This window comes from Pleurodeles waltl, chromosome 7, assembly GCF_031143425.1.
Source record: "Pleurodeles waltl isolate 20211129_DDA chromosome 7, aPleWal1.hap1.20221129, whole genome shotgun sequence".
Taxonomy (NCBI): Eukaryota; Metazoa; Chordata; class Amphibia; order Caudata; family Salamandridae; genus Pleurodeles; species Pleurodeles waltl.
In genome coordinates this window covers 733,403,735-733,421,146 of record NC_090446.1, presented here as the reverse complement: position 1 = coordinate 733,421,146, position 17,412 = coordinate 733,403,735, and the positions used below count along the sequence as shown (strand labels likewise).

The following is a 17,412-nucleotide window of genomic DNA, read 5'->3' as shown; positions in this document are numbered from 1 at the left end:
TGAAGCAGGTATTTGGTCCTGAAAGTAATAATAAGTGACTTAACTCCCTCTAAGAATAGCTACCTGAATTGAGGAATGGACTGATGCCTTATAGTTACTCTGAACTTTTGTAATTACAAAACAATGTAGGTGATTCCGACATGACGGAACTGGTGTTTGCCAGTTTAACTCAGCAGATACATCTTGGTGGCGAAGCAGCATCCCTTGATTTAATATTATGATGCATAGGGAAGTCCACTATTAGTCAGCCAATCCCTCCATGTATTTTTCGTTTTTTGGCATAGGCAAATATCACGGTTCCCCATACCTGTCTGCATGGGCACTCAATTTCAGCCAGTCCTGCCTTTTTACTACATCCTCACTCTATTGTAGCCAAGTGTTCTCGCAAGGTCACATATGTCTTTCCGAATGCGTGCACCCATTCTTGGGTACATCCAGCAAAATATAAACTCGTAAAATCATCCATGTACAGAATAAATTATCCTTAATTTGTCTTAGATATAGCACCTCATACCCATTTATAACTTCAGAAGGATAGAAAGGATGGTAAGAGTGTTTTACTAAAATATGGAGTTTTTTTTTTTTTATTGCTCTGCGCTTACATGGGGTATTATAGACTACCTGAATATTGTCAAGATAAACAGTTGTGGATTTAAGAATTGTGTTGCCAAGTCACAAAGGTAAATCTGGTAATAAAATAGGTTTCCAAATGAAATTCACCTTTTCTACACCTGCCAGGAATTCACTAAAGAATTTCTGGCAGGCTTCCATGCACTTAAGAGTGTTGATTTGTCCACCATAAGTGCAGAGAATCTGCATTCGTAAAAATCAAACTAAGGGGTTGGAAGCCAGTGTCCCAAGGGCTGGCTTGCCTTAGAAGTTTGGAAACACCCACAAAGATGCACGTTTGTGGGAACTCCCTAACTTTTTTGTGTCCTTTCCACTCTGGAAATGGTCAGAGATTGTATCCAGACAACGGTTGGAGTAATTCCCCCTCCATGGTGGGAAGGGATCACAGCCCACATTGGGTGGGGGTGAAGGAGAAGTGTTGCCTTCACGGGGGGAGATGTATTTCCTGCAGTGGAAAAAAATAAAAAAAATAAAATATGCATTTGCACAGGAAGCTCAGTTCCCTTTGTGCGAACTTCACCATGGAGAATTCCAACATGAACAGGAGCCCTTGAAAATAGTTGCAAGCCATTTCCAGAAGTGAGCCTGGAAAGTTTTCCCTCACACAGCTTTCTAGGCTTACTTCTAGCTATTCCAGTAAATGTGCAGATGTGGATTTACTATTTGTGGGAATCGGGATCAATAGATATATACTCCCCTATGTATGGTTACCTTGACTACATACTGGTAGCCGATATTTTGGAGCTAATGTAAGAGCAAGGTGATATTATTGACCTTGATATTTTGCCATCCAACTCTTGAGCTGACGTTGCTGGGTGATGGGTCTGAACTCACTAAGCATCTTGCTGACAGGATAATGGATTAGACACCCCAAAAAAACTCATGTGCGATACTGTGTGGTATGCTTTTCAAAACCCGCTGCTCATTAACTAACTACAGTACCTCTGATAACCCAACCCCAATATGCAAGACTGATGGCTTTCATAGCATTTTAGCAAACAAATGCAAATGATGGACGGAATGCAGAATCAAACATTCACCTCCAGTCACAGATGTGGGTTTAAACCATCAATTCTTTTGCTGACCATGCCACACCAGTTTGTTCCTAGCCATTTGCAAATCAGTTTTGAATCTGTTCTCATCCATCATCTGTTTTTGCATTTGTTGCCCTAAGTGGGAAGGGTATGGCCAGACGTGGGCCCCATGCTTGCTACACCACCAGGTTCAACACAGCCTGGCTGATGAAGGGTAATACCCTGAAACCGGTCCCAGGATGCTTGGTTCTGGTCCAGGGAGGACCTGTCCTGGCAGTTCGGGGTGGACTGTTTCCAAGGGGAATAGGGTCAAGACTGATTTGCATATGGCTGGGTCCAAACTGGAAAGGCAAGCAAAAAAACTGATGGATTAAACCCAGATCTGTGACTGGGGGTGAATGTTTGATTTGTTCTGCATTCCGTCCATCATCTGTTGTTTTTCATAGCATTTTAGTTACTTAGTAGGTGCAAAGTCTCTGTGCCTATCACAATAGACTCACAAATTGTTATTTTAGTATCCCACAAGAGAATAGTTTAATAGCAAATATATAAGGAGCATGTTTTCTAAATTCTGCATGTTGTCTAAAAAATAAAAAATAATTCTCTCCAAAACAAGAGACAAATTAAAAATAGTATTAACACAGAAAGATCTCGTCTGATAAAGCCCAGACTCTGTCACAGTAAGATGTACCAACATGTCAAAGCCAGTCCCAGTGCTCTTACCTGGATTGGAGTCCTGCTGTTTTTCTCTTGTTCGTCTTTTCTTTTTGCCCTTTAGCAAGAGAAAAATGAATTAATTGTTTGTCCCCTTTTAATGAATAAGCACATTTTCAACCATGCTGCGAGCTTAACTTTGAGACAGTGACATGCAGAGAGCGTGCATCAAGGTGCAGATCCAGAGAAGGTCCTTCAGCTACGCACAGGAGGCCGGCAGAGACCTCAGTATGGCACCGATCATTATTAAGAGAGGGGGACCCGTCTGAAACACATGGTTTTGACTTAACAAGATATATGTATATATTTTTAATCAGCAGTGGCACAGCTTAGTATCGGCACACCATATGTTAAAATCAGCAGTTAGCCTGCTGAATAAACATGTTTTGTTTACCAGACTTCCCTTCAACCTGCCAGAAACATGAGTTTCGGAATACTGCCAGGGAGCGCAGCCTTGTCACGAGAGCCTTCTCTGCCTTCATTTCTTTTAGGAGTAAATGTCAAAGGCAGGAACCATGACGACCCACAAACAAAGATCACCCCAGTCGGGCAGATAATTCATTCTGGGTATGACCCCACGCCTTTGGAACTGCCAAACCTCAAAACCCCAATCATTAAAAGAAATCTGCATCCCATGTCACAACTATGCACTTCTTAGCACTATTGCCGCTACAAGATTGCCGACTAGCTTCTTTACCCCCAAACAGCCTTCTCCATCGGCACCTGTTGCTCAGCCTCTCCATGGCCCTACGGCAACATAAGGTGTCCTTTTCTAAAACTTTACATCCATGTGCTGTCTCTTTACGACTTCCACCCTCTCCTCCAGCCACTGCCACCAAATGCTCGTTTGGCACAGTATTAGAATTTCAAAATATAGTACTGTCAATTTTATCCCCTCTCATTCAAGGGCTGACAAATCTCAAAGTGTACCCAATCCCCTCATTTAGACATCACAAAGGTTTAAAGTGTATTTGTTTTTGGCGCGATTTTCTATAAAGTACTGAAGCCGTTTAGTAGTTATTATCTAACTAGTATTTCTGCTCAATACATTGGCAATGTGGTGCAGAAAACCTTATGAAAACATTATCTGGTAATGAGCTGCTTCATTTTTTTTTTTTTTAACCTAAATGGTATTTTAAGGGACGTGGATGATGTAATATTTCAACCAAAAAACAACATGCTACAAAACGGATGCAAAACATACATTAAAACATGGTTGTGACATGCAGTACAACATTGCTAGAACAGTTAAACCAAAGCCCTGGGTTTTCAAAGTGTGAATAAGTCAAACAGTATCCCTGCATTAGTTCAGTTCAAAACAGAGCTGCCATTTAAACTCTATATTCCTGAGATCTACCAGGGCTGGTGTCTAATGTCAGCATTGAAATGTTCCTACCTACAATCGCACTGTCTCTGCAGGACCTAATTCCCTTCCCTAAAGGATGCGCGTAGTACGGGGGAGTTGCTTAGTAGAGCTGCGTCCCTCCAGATCCAGAGAAACACCACAATGGACAAAAACATAGGTCTTTGCCCCAGTGTTAGAAGTTACTGATTCTTGGCAAAGGATTTGGTCTAGCTCCTCGGAAGAAATGTGGTCTGGTTTATGTCCTCGAGAGGGCGTGTGGCCTCGTCCCTGAGGGGGCGTGTGGCCTGGTCCCAGACAAGAGATGTTGTCTGGTTCTTAAAATTGTAAAATATGGAATCTTGCGATTAGAGCTTTACTCCAGATTTACTGGCATGAACATACTATGATCTGGGGTAAACACTGCTTGGACCTCTATTCCATTATGTCAAAAGATTGGGAATACTACAATAAAATTATCTGCAGGCAGGTATTGTTAGAAAAACCTGCAAAATCACATCTGTACACACGTTAGTACCTAATAACCATACTATACAGGAAAAGTCAAGAATAGGAATTCAGACTAGGGGCTTGAGTTTGGCAGATGGGTTAATCTGTCACAAAGGCAAATATCACGTTTGCCTTATTACAAGCGCCACAATGTATAATGGCTTCATGTTAACAGTGGCTACCCATCACGTTTGGGATGGAGTAACCCGTCCACCAAACTGTAAATCAGGCGGTACATCTTTCAAGGGTGAAAAAAAAACAAAGATGTATTTCCATGAGTAGATAAAAAAAAACTGCAATAACTTCATGACATACTTGCTACACTGTCTTGGGGACCATCTGTTTCCAAATTACTAGCATAAAGAACGGGCCTTTGACAGGTGAGTAGGTCCTCTGAAAAGCTTTGCTCACAATGCTGACATTAGACACTCGCCAACAATGACATTAAATTGAGCATCTTTGGTTCAAAATGGCAGCTCCATAATGCCCCATGCAAACGCTGCATCTTAAAACCTTCAGTACTTCTCTGGCACATTTACTGTTTTTGACATCGCCCAAAAACAGTATGTGTCTACGCAGCCATGATCGGGTGCATAGAAGATTTGCAAGCAGCAGTCACACAGTTGTGCATACCCAATCTGCTGCATGCAGCTCCCACGGCTGGTCAAAAGTACTGAAAGGGTTAAGTAAATTCCATGGCCAGGGGGCAATTCCACGGCCAAGGAACTGTGAAAAGCCCAGGGCTCCTGGAATTCTGCAGCTAACAGTGGGTACAGAATTGCAGCCGACTGCAAGATGGCAGTGCTGCAGAACTTGGTTATCTGCCCGCAGAATTCTCTTACCCTTGCTGCAGAAAGTGGCCCTGTAGTGCCGCAGAACTCCAGGGACCCTGAGCATAACTGTGTGTGGTCAGAAACTGGAGAGCCTGAAGACTGAAGAGTAAGTGTTAAAATATTAACAAGGCAAGCAAAATATATTTTAAAAAGCTGTTCCTTGATGAAAGAAGTAAATATAGTTTAGTATGTTCTGACCGTGCTCTCTATACAAGGTTCCGTGATAAACTGCAGAAAAACAACACCATCCCATTCCTTATATTATTGGATGTCTACACTTCATTTTTACATATTCCCAAATAACAATCCAAATTAGTGTTCGTGCTGCATTCTGCTTATCACCATAGACATATATTACGACCCCATTACTTAATGCTTTTCAAAATAGCAGTTGGCAGGTAACTGAAAAATACATCAAAAGAGGGCATGGGAGAACACCACCTTGATGAAAAAAGGGTCTATAGCATATAAATACACAGTTCAATGACATTTTGGAAAATTAATGAATGCATGCAACGAGCATCCAAGCCATGCTCCTCTGTCCGACTTTGCCAAATTCGAAGAAACAGAACAATGACTCTAAAAACACTCAAGCACATTTATTTCCCACCACTAAAGCATGAAATGCACAATTTGAAGCTCAACTTTCGAACAAACATTATAAAAAAAACTCAGGTGCACGTCTGCTGTGTTTACATTACATATGGTAATCATGGCATGCACCATTGGAATTCATTTCTGGCTAAATGCTCATGGGCAGGCCACCAATGAAATCTAAAACTGCAAACACAAAAGAGACTTTCCATCACTGATAAAATAGTTGTCCATTGCTGTACGAAAATAGAAATGGAGCTGCCACTGAAAGTCAACCAAACAATCTGAAATTGGGTCATCTTACACAGACTTCAGTCATTCCTCATTTTTAGCTCTTGTCCTACAGACAGCTTTATAAGTCTGTTTTGGAAGATCTGTTGTCTACAATACTAGATACAGAGTACTCTTTAGGTCAGTCCCTTGCTCACAATCGGATGGCTGTTGTCATCTATCTCAGTTCCCTGCTCCTTATTCAATGGCCTACCTCCCTATTCTTGTGTTTGTCCATAGCTGCTTTACATCAATTCTCTTTGAAAGATGTGTATCCTTCGACATCTGGTATGAGGACTTGTTTAAACACCCTATAGGACTTCACCTCCCCACCACAAATCCCTGCCCCCCAGCTTGTCCACCACACCTCTGCCTCTCCTCGTCCCCTGAGTAATATTTTATTCATTTTGTTTATGTAGCTTGTGCAAGGTGCCTGACTCTACGCATTGCTGCCGGCTGCTTGCATTCATGTCCATGCCTCCCCACTCCTACCAGTTCCCCTTTAGAGGGGTTGCCGACAAGTAGAATGGTGGGGTAGGCAAATGAGTGGGGGCAGGTGCAAGGAGGGAGTAAATAAAAAAATAAAAATAACTTACCTTGCTTTCAAGGCGACATCCTCCTTGCTTCGGTTTATGTCTTCCCTCCAGGCTCCAACTCCCTTTGCCAATCCTGGCGGTGCTCTCATGCTGTTAACTAGCATGGGAGACGAGCCAAGATTGGAGGGAGCAGCCTCTCCCGAGGGCACTGGCGGTATGTGGTTGCTCTCAACCCAGCTGACTGAGACAGCTGGGTTGAGAGGTTTAAGTGCACGTCTGGCTGGCAGTCTCAAGAAGCCCACCACTCCTCCCTGCTACTGGCACTCAGCAAGCCCCACCCCTTCTTGACACTCGATTTAGGACGGGGGATGAAAAATAAAATTATGATTACTGAACTTTATTGCCATTTTATTTTTCATCTCTGGGCAGTGTCTGGGGGCATTTTTAACACTGGGGTGATGCTCATGTGCTACTATGGAGGGGCCGCCCAGCTCCTTTTTTGCATAATGCTGTCAGGATGCTCGCTTTTGGACACAATGCACCCGAGTTCACTTTTTTCCTAACTACCTTTCTGAAGGTTCAGCAGCTGCACACTGCTACAGGGAGTGCAGAATTATTAGGCAAGTAGTATTTTTGAGGATTAATTTTATTATTGAACAACAACCATGTTCTCAATGAACCCAAAAAACTCATTAATATCAAAGCTGAATATTTTTGGAAGTAGTTTGTAGTTTGTTTTTAGTTTTAGCTATGTTAGGGGGATATCTGTGTGTGCAGGTGACTATTACTGTGCATAATTATTAGGCAACTTAACAAAAAAATATATATACCCATTTCAATTATTTATTATTACCAGTGAAACCAATATAACATCTCAACATTCACAAATATACATTTCTGACATTCAAAAACAAAACAAAAACAAATCAGTGACCAATATAGCCACCTTTCTTTGCAAGGACACTCAAAAGCCTGCCATCCATGGATTCTGTCAGTGTTTTGATCTGTTCACCATCAACATTGCGTGCAGCAGCAACCACAGCCTCCCAGACACTGTTCAGAGAGGTGTACTGTTTTCCCTCCTTGTAAATCTCACATTTGATGATGGACCACAGGTTCTCAATGGGGTTCAGATCAGGTGAACAAGGAGGCCATGTCATTAGATTTCCTTCTTTTATACCCTTTCTTGCCAGCCACGCTGTGGAGTACTTGGACGCGTGTGATGGAGCATTGTCCTGCATGAAAATCATGTTTTTCTTGAAGGATGCAGACTTCTTCCTGTACCACTGCTTGAAGAAGGTGTCTTCCAGGAACTGGCAGTAGGACTGGGAGTTGAGCTTGACTCCATCCTCAACCCGAAAAGGCCCCACAAGCTCATCTTTGATGATACCAGCCCAAACCAGTACTCCACCTCCACCTTGCTGGCGTCTGAGTCGGACTGGAGCTCTCTGCCCTTTACCAATCCAGCCACGGGCCCATCCATCTGGCCCATCAAGACTCACTCTCATTTCATCAGTCCATAAAACCTTAGAAAAATCAGTCTTGAGATATTTCTTGGCCCAGTCTTGACGTTTCAGCTTGTGTGTCTTGTTCAGTGGTGGTCGTCTTTCAGCCTTTCTTACCTTGGCCATGTCTCTGAGTATTGCACACCTTGTGCTTTTGGGCACTCCAGTGATGTTGCAGCTCTGAAATATGGCCAAACTGGTGGCAAGTGGCATCGTGGCAGCTGCACGCTTGCCTTTTCTCAGTTCATGGGCAGTTATTTTGTGCCTTGGTTTTTCCACACGCTTCTTGCGACCCTGTTGACTATTTTGAATGAAACGCTTGATTGTTCGATGATCACGCTTCAGAAGCTTTGCAATTTTAAGAGTGCTGCATCCCTCTGCAAGATATCTCACTATTTTTGACTTTTCTGAGCCTGTCAAGTCCTTCTTTTGACCCATTTTGCCAAAGGAAAGGAAGTTGCCTAATAATTATGCACACCTGATATAGGGTGTTGATGTCATTAGACCACACCCCTTCTCATTACAGAGATGCACATCACCTAATATGCTTAATTGGTAGTAGGCTTTCGAGCCTATACAGCTTGGAGTAAGACAACATGCATAAAGAGGATGATGTGGTCAAAATACTCATTTGCCTAATAATTCTGCACTCCCTGTATTGGGCTGCTCGCTTTTCCACTAAAGCGCTGGACAGGCATTTCTGGCTACCACCCATCTTGGATTGGTAAATTAAAAATAAAGTATAAAGATGGCTACTGCATACGCCTGCACATGGTTGTCATCTTTGAATGATTTGTTTCCTCTTCATGTAAAAATATGACAATATGGCCCTGTGCCAGGTTGGGGTAATAAAAATATTGACAAAGCCTCATGGTTTCACAGGAGTGAGCTGTTGACTTTGCCAATGCTGGTTTCCAAATGTCCATTTAGTGAAATATTTATTTTCATCTGAAGGTGGCATGAACACTCCTAATTATGGGCATACTCTGCAGCTCATTCTCAAGCCCCCTTAGGAAACTCTTAAATGTCCCTTGTTAAACGGTAGAATAACCTGGTAAAAGGTCATTTCACCCACGTTAATATGTTAACTCAATATGACATGGTCCTTGGAAGGGTGCAAAACAGGTAAACATGTATTCACCCAAACTATGTGGGCTAAGAAAAAAAGTATCAGTAAAGCCCACCTCTGCAAATTAATTTACAAGTGACTTAGGGGTGAGAGTTATGTTTGTACAGTGAAGGAGCAAGTTATAGTTTGCTCACGTAACTTTAAGTGACCAATAACAGGGTTTTTCGGTATTGTTTACTTAACTGTGGTTTTAAGGGTCTTTCGGAGCTTTTTTTTAAAACATACGTTCAAGTCTTATGATCAGAAAGGTCCGTAATTTTATCTTAAACAACGTTTTCTATTGCTGTGTAGATTATGCCTTTACTCATCAGCTTCTGTTTTTCAAGTGTCTTCAATAATGGATTCTGTTATGAGCCAGACACCACAAGTCATCTGGCCTTTGTGCTTTGATACATAACTCAAACAAATATCAACACAGCTGCTGTAGAAAATGTGTCTTGCAGAAATAAAGATCAGCGTGCAGAACCGCCTTCAACTTGTGACTTGTTAAGGATCTTTGAGGTTTCTGTGAAGGTGGCCACATCCTAACAGCACTGAACATTTCTATGTGGGAGAGGTTGTTACAGCCCTCTCTCAAATTCTATGCTTTAATTTAAATTCTAGTCTCTTGGAAACAGCACTCAAGAAAAGACCAAGAGAAATGTGGTACTTAAGAACATTGAATTCAACTCCAACCTTCTCCCTAAAAAAATATCTAAGGGATTGCAGAAAGTTTCAGATACTGCAGGAACCACCCATCCATGGAAAAATTCCAGTTAGAGAATCATGGTACAGACACACCCAACAAGGAAAGCTGCTCAGTAAAAGTTTGCTTTAGTTGTTTCTGACTCATGACAACGGGACAAGCCAACACAACTGTACGTTAAAACACTAATGCAAATATCCACAATTTCAATATGGACCACATCCCTTTTCAAATAGTCTCTGGGGATGTATCAAAACCATCAAGCCAATACTGTGAAAGATGTGGTAAGTGGTGAAACTGATGAATTTTAAGGAACATTGAGGAATTTATGAACGTTAGACTTGAAGAAAACCGAAGGCTTGTGGAGCTATATATTCCAAACACAAGAAGCCTGGGCTGAGTAACATCTATTCTCAACTAATGCCCTACCAAGTCTAGTAATTCTTCAAAGCAGGGCATCAGAAGATCCAAGTGCATGACGAAGGACACAAGTTGGATATTCACCAATCAGAAAGTTTAGTTACACCCAAAACGTTTTGGTGGATTATGCAGCCTTCAACAGACTTTGTTTTGCAAAGTTAGTCAGTGGAGTGTGTCTGAGAATACAAAATAAGGGCCCCTCATCTGCGCTGTAGCAGTATGTGTCCTGCATCAGCAAGTTACTGCGTGTAACTGAAGCATTTACAGGTCATTTGTATACAACCAGAAGCAAAATGTAGGTCATTTTTATACTCTGGTTACATTAGATGGGCCTGTTATAACTAATGTCCTTATGCAAGTCCGATCCTTTTTATAGTAGAAGATATTGGATCTAGGAACGGATATAATCAGGAGGTGGGAGGGGTGCAGGGGTTTGGAGTTCAGTGAAAGCTCAGAATAAAACATGACCTTGTTACCTCTGACTTTAGTCAACTTCAGCTGTGTGTCAGAACTTATATAATAGAAAAAAGAAGCAAACAAAAACCTACAAAAGCAGTAGAGAAGGGGATTTTGGCTCCACCCCTTGCTTGATCTTCCTCTTTAAGGGACGTAGGTTGTATAACACTCCGCTGGAGAAGAGGCATTCTTTGTCAGCTTTTGTTCTGGGAACTTTGAGGAATGTCTTCTCAAAGTAAGGGCTGACCCACGAGGTAAATGAGGATTATGAAGCAGCACAGATAAAGGGTCAATGTTGAGACTGTTCCAGGCGTGTCTATGAATGAGGGCACTGACACTTGTGATCACAACAGAAGCTATGGCGCAGATAGAAGAGGTGACAATGCAGTTTCTTTCAGTGCTCAACAAGGGTAGTTTCCTCATTTAGGAAGGATGCTGCTTACAGAATGATGGCAAAGTTAGTTCAGGGACAGAATAGTAAAAAAAAAAAAAAAAAAAAAAAAAAAAAAAAAACTTTCCATGCTAGTTTCTCAAAGTGCTTCCCTCAACAAGCATGAAGATAATGTAGCACTTAATATCATCTCTGCATTAGAGAGCAGCACTAATCCTTTCATACGACACTGCAAAACAAGCTATGTATTGCTTATACAGGATGGTCTCCAGCAATGGCGACAGAAGGTCACCATGTATAGCCTTCACACTTGTGATGGCTTGTTACACCCTCTCAATCCACCCCAGTTACTTTAAAGCTCCTGTGCTGGGGGCTCAGCTTCCACAACTCCCCACTTCAAGCCCAAGCCCCCCTCTGTCCCCCGCCCCCAACCCTCAAGGCTCTACCAGCTATGCAGCACTGCACGTCTGCGAAATAAAAATTAGGGCAGAGATTTTGGATGTACAGGAAAAGCAGGTTGCTAAAGGACACAGCACAAATAGTTTGTACACATTAATGCGTGCATTAGCATATTAAAGCAGCTCTTATCTTTACCAGTGCTCAATTTTCCAGAGGTTGAGAGTACGAGGCATTCATTGATGAAAAAGATTATAGCCATAGGTAGCTCCGTTTTAAAATTCAATTTAAAAATGGAAAGAGGATGGGTAAACTTTAAAATGAAACTACTAAATGGGCACCTGCAATTCCAGCATAAAACATCTATAATTTTTATTACAGTTTAGTTATTTCATCTCTCGTCATCTTTAATAAAAAAATATCACTTAACTTCTCTTCTGCAATAACTTATGACAGCGAACTTGTGACGTCACAATGTCAGCTTTCAGAGCCAGCAAATACTATGAAAAACAAATCCGAATGACAACTGCAGTTTAAAGCAAATAACGAAAAACTACCTTTCAGCCCTTCTGAACTATTTTGCTGACAATCGGTAATGAAACTGAGCAATTTACGCAGAATGTTTATTTTTTACGTCCTGCATGTTAGCACACGTGAGCTATAGCGATTGTTTGTAAGGGTCTTTCAATGAACTACGAATAATATGATTTTGCAATACAAATCTAGGTGTATATAGGGGAATTCAAATTGACAGTACGGAGGTCACATGTATTCTACAAATCTACAACTATGCTCATTCATATGAAGGTGCTTGAGACCAACGAATTTAACTTTTTAGTGGAAAGGTAATCGCATAGCCATATATTATAAGGAATAAATGTTGTCTGCCATAAATGAAAAGGTCTGTGTAAGCCACCTCCGAGTTCCATGGCCTAATAACGAACTAGGCCTTCAGACTTAATCCTCATATATATGGCCATGGACCTTCTCTGAGACTTGCAATATCCTTATCACGTGACGTAGGGAATACTTTATTAAAAGGAGCATGTGCCCAATTATTAAATGTCATCCTGACTGAACAGACCAAATGCTTGTAAAAATATGAAAAATGTGGAACCCTATGGACTGCATAGGAACACTGGCAGAAAGAGGGCACGGCATGTGGATATCTATACCCAATGAGAACTCCCAATTTGGTTGCATGGAAGGAAAATTAGATTTGGGACATTCAAATTGCCAGACTCCTATAGCCTGCCATAACGGAGGCCACAGAACATCTTGCATATCTGGCTGCTCCGTGAATGGTATGCAACATTTTTATAATAACCAGGTCCATTGCAGAACGGGCCGATTGAAATGGCACAATGCTAAAAAAATAAAAATAAAAATAAAAAAAAACAGTGATAAAATACACTTAAATTATTCTGCTGTGTTCAGGTAGCCCAGAACTCAAAAGTACATTGTATTGCTTTCCTTCAAGGAAGAAGTCTTGAGATTCTGAAAAGATCTCAAAAACAGTAAACGCATCTAGGTCGCTGGTTTTCAGTTCCAGCAGTTTTACAGCTTTGTTCGACTTCCCATACATCTCAATCTGGCTGCGTTCTTGTTCCATACTTGAGGTACATGAGAAGCGATCGTTAATCAAGTTACTGGAGAGCGGTACGCATATGCTAGTTCAAAATCTACTGTTTGTTTACTCAAGTCTAAAAACTAAAGACTAGAATCCAAGAAAGGGATTAAGCTCCCTTTTAACAAACAGGCCTCAAATGAGAGCAAGCTACTGGGCTTTCTGACATCAGGCAGGGCCATCACCTAATGAGTACCACGTGGATCAACTGCCAAAAAATTAGATAACTTGCTTATTGAAACCATTTTGTGAATACAATTTTAGATGTTTTCCTACCCCCAGCAGAGAATAAAAGATGTGTGGCAGATATTATATATCACCTAGTGGCGGTCGCCACAAGGTAGTTATAGTTAGGACCATGTTTCCATAGAAAAAGCGTTTTTTGACTTGCCTTTTTTCGGAGTGATCCATCAAGCGTCAGCAGAGAAAAAGGGGAGGGGGGGTCAAAAAAGTTGTGTTTCCCATGTTTATTCTCAAAGGACCTTTAAACACAACTACAGCCTGAACCACTGGACGGAAGGACACATTTTACAGAAAGCTAGCTTTCGGTACGCAGATTACACTTATCTGGTGAAAATCTGTTCAGTAGTTTTTGAGCTATTAAAGGGAAAATAAATGTGTTTATCTAGGGACATGGATCCTTTGTGAATAAAATATGAAAATTTGTGAATTTATGTGAATGCACGTGCAAAAAAAACCAATGTAATTGTCTGGCCACAACCTGATTAGAAAGAGAGGGTCCCCATGGCTGAAAATAGAAATAAGTGGTATAAGGGTTCAGGGTGGTGGTGCTCTGACCCATGGGTCTGATATGGATGTGTATTAGGGTTAAATAATTGGTTTAAAATTATTTTTCTTCACCATGCGAGGTATTTGTAAATATCCTTGAATATTTGAGGATATTCAAATATTCGTGAACGTGCAAAAAAAAAAAAAAAATCATATACTAATTCATTCGATAATACATGCACTCAGAGAATCATGCGCCCACTTACACTCCCACTCAGACTCACACACCCACTTTCAGATGCCCTCAGACACTCACAGATCCACTGACAGAGACAGGCCCTGTGGGCAACCTCTGCTGCACATGGCCAAAGGCCATGAGTGGCGTGGGTTTGGGTGGTTATAAGGGCTCGGATAGGACCAAACCACATCACTTTACGTTAAAGAAACATAGAAATTCACTGAAAAAAACAACAGTTACAGGGACGTTATAGTTAGGTTACGGATTTAATCATACTGATCCATAGAAAGTCAGCAGTTATAGCTTGAGTTATTTCAAGTAACTATAACTTGCGTCTGCCATTCATAGCTAATTACTCCACATATTATGTATCACTGATGACATCTTGTATGGCATCTTTGATATTATCATTGCCACATTTGCAATGACATTATTGATAAGAAAACTTAGCATGGCAAGGGCGTGAGCTATAGTTACCTTAGGGTACGAGTCCCTGTAACCTCGTTTTTTAAGTGAATGTATTTCACGACTCATGATATCTTCTATGACATCATTGATAGTATCACTAACATTTGCAGTAAAACTATTGATGAGAAAACTGTGCATGGTGAGGGAGTGAGTTATAGTTACCTTAGTGCATAAAGTAACGTTCTAGCTAGATGAAATGTTCAGTAACAATGCTTTTAAACTTTAAAAACCACAGCAATTCACCCGTTATAGTTAACTAAAGTAACTATAACTCACACCCTCTCCATGCACATTTTTCTCACCAATAATTTAATTGCAAATGATGCAGTGATATTATCAACAATGTCACAGAAGACGTCATGAGTGATTTAATATGTGCGGGGATTAGTGCATGGCGAGGGCATGAGTTATAGTTGTCTTAGGGCACGAGTTACAGTTACGTAGGTTAACCATAAATGGTGAATTTCTGTGGTTGTAAGTGCTTAAGACGTTTTGTTGTTACTAAACAAATCACCAAAGTAGAATGTTACTTTAACTTTTGTTTTTTTCCATTGCATTTCTAGGGTTCTTATAATGTAAAGAAATATTTTATTCCCATATCTAAAGCCAAGCTCCTGTTGCGCACGGCCAGTCCCAAGCAGACAGCCAACCACGCACTGTGGCATTAGGCTGTGCATGGTGGGCAGTTGGCCAAAGGCCAGGCTGCCACAGACAACCCCCACAGGGAGGCAAACCTCCCCCTGCGCCCATGTCCCGCGCCCTCTACATCAAACACCTACCCCTATATATAAAGCAGATCTATCATCTTTCTTTAAAACTTACGAATAATTTTAACCACATCTATATTTCAATAATGACCTGAAAATATTAAAGAAAGTTTTACTTAACTACATGACTGTGACTTTTTTTTCTTTTTTTTTTTACATAGTTCGTATTGCATACCGAGGGTAAAAAATGTGAACATAAATATTATTTTTACTTCAAGGAAAAAAATAAAACAAATATTTCTGTTCTAACCTTTCACATTTTACACCCCAAAAAATGTAGTGGTAAATAGAACCACACAAAGGGCTTGTATTTTATGTGATATATCTTTATCACATACAATTCAACATGCTCCTACGCGGCACTGCAATCTTTGCTGTACAGCAAAATTCTCCAGCATGGGAAATGCGTTAGAAAAAAAGTTAAGTTCTCCTACAGTCATGGTTTGAATGTCACAGGAGTTATGTTTTTTTAGTGTTGCTGGGGAGCTGCAAATCTCCCTACAGCCCCCCCAACCATAATATTAATAAATGTTGGTGATGTTCCTGCCCGTTCTTGAAATACGACCAAAAATATAAGTATGTAGCACCCACCCTCCCCCAGGCATTACGTGGTACTCCTTGAAGTAGCAATGAACAATAAATAAGTGGCTGGCTTCTGAGGGGTGACAGCAATCAAGGCATTTCCCCGCCTGAGTGCGCACAGGAAAATAGAAGGTGTCTCAATGGGTTGACTTTAGCAACACAAAAGGATGATGGACGGAGTGTTGAACAATGCAAACACTCACCCCCAGTCACAGATCTGGGTTTAATTCATCGTTCTTTTGCTCACTATGCCACCCCAGTTTGGACCCAGCTATATGCAAATCAGTCTTGACCCGGTTCCACATGGGAACAGTCCAGCCTGAACTGCCAAGGGTCCCGTGATCACTATGCCACCAGATTCAAGCTAGCCTGGCTGAAGAGGGGTGATACCCTGAAACCGGTCCCAGGATGCTTGTTTCTGGTTCAGGGAGGACCTGGCAGTTCAGGCTGGACTGTTCCCATGAGGGAACATGGTCAAGACTGATTTGCATATGGCTGGGTCCAAACTGGAATGGCATGGTGAGCAAAAAAAAACTGATGGATTAAACCCAGATCTGTGACTGGGGGTAAATGTTTGATTTGGTCTACATTCCGTCCATCAACTGTTCTTTTTGCATCAATTGGTTGACGCCACCTTGCTACAGTCACTGAGCTGACCTCTGAGGATTGGGTCCCAAAGGTCACTGTATGACTCAGGGTTGGGGGACTGTGCGGCCCCCTCCTTCAGTTAAGCTATCGGCCATGGGGGATAGGATCCCTGGGGCCTCTCCTAGCTGAGGAGGAGGGCTGAGCAACCCTCGCTCTTCAATGAAATGTTGGCCCCAGGGGATGGGTCCATGGGGCACAAACGCCCCTCTTCCCCTTAAATCAGTGGTTCCCAAACTGTGCGCCGCGGCTCCCTGGTGCGCCGTCAAAACTAGCCAGGGGCGCCGCACACAGTCTGGAAACCACTCGGAGGTGCTTTGAATCGGTAGCTTTTCCTCGTGGTATTGGAAAAATCACCCTGCATTAATTATTCTGACCAGCGGAGGGCGCCAAAGTACCATTAATAATATCCCTGTAACAAAAATTGTTTCCAATAAATGGTTTTCAGCAACGTGAAGGAGAGAATAAAGAAGACAAACGGTAAATAGTGTAGGTACAGGTACAGGCTGGGATTACGTTCCCCCACCCGCCAAAAAAAGTAACATAACGGGGAGCCGTGGCCAACACGGCCAATAGGTCAAAGGAGCCGGGGATCAAAAAAGTTTGGGAACCACTGCCTTAAATAAATGCAGCAACCCCCCACTTGGCTATAACCAGGGGGATTATTTTCAAATGTGCTAGCCCAGGCTTATTTATAATATATAAAAAAAAAATTACTAAAAAAAAAACGTTTCCAGCAGATCTGCAGACCCTCTATGAATTCACATAATAAAAATACAAATAATTTTAAAATAAAATAACACTAGGCCTACGGGGTTAGGGCATCTGTATCCTGTCCCCGTATGTCTTTTTTTCCCCTGAGTTTTTCTTAGGACTCGGAACCAAGTCCTAAGATGGCTGCCACCACTTTC

At 41.6% G+C, this 17,412-nt stretch overlaps 1 protein-coding gene across 8 annotated transcripts in view; it reads right to left on the bottom strand.

Moving 5' to 3' along the window:
* TCF7 (transcription factor 7) overlaps positions 1–17,412 on the bottom strand; it is a 306,615-nt gene that overhangs the window by 44,738 nt on the left and 244,465 nt on the right. For 4 of the 8 annotated variants that reach the window (XM_069199202.1, XM_069199204.1, XM_069199206.1 and 1 more), the window contains exons 9-10: positions 5,073–5,162; positions 2,388–2,436 (exon numbers count right to left, since the gene is read on the bottom strand). In XM_069199202.1, the coding sequence (XP_069055303.1) occupies positions 2,388–2,436; positions 5,073–5,162 (139 nt within the window). The remainder of the gene's footprint in view (positions 1–2,387; positions 2,437–5,072; positions 5,163–17,412) is intronic. The other 4 variants (XM_069199203.1, XM_069199209.1, XM_069199210.1 and 1 more) reach the window with 1 other exon arrangement.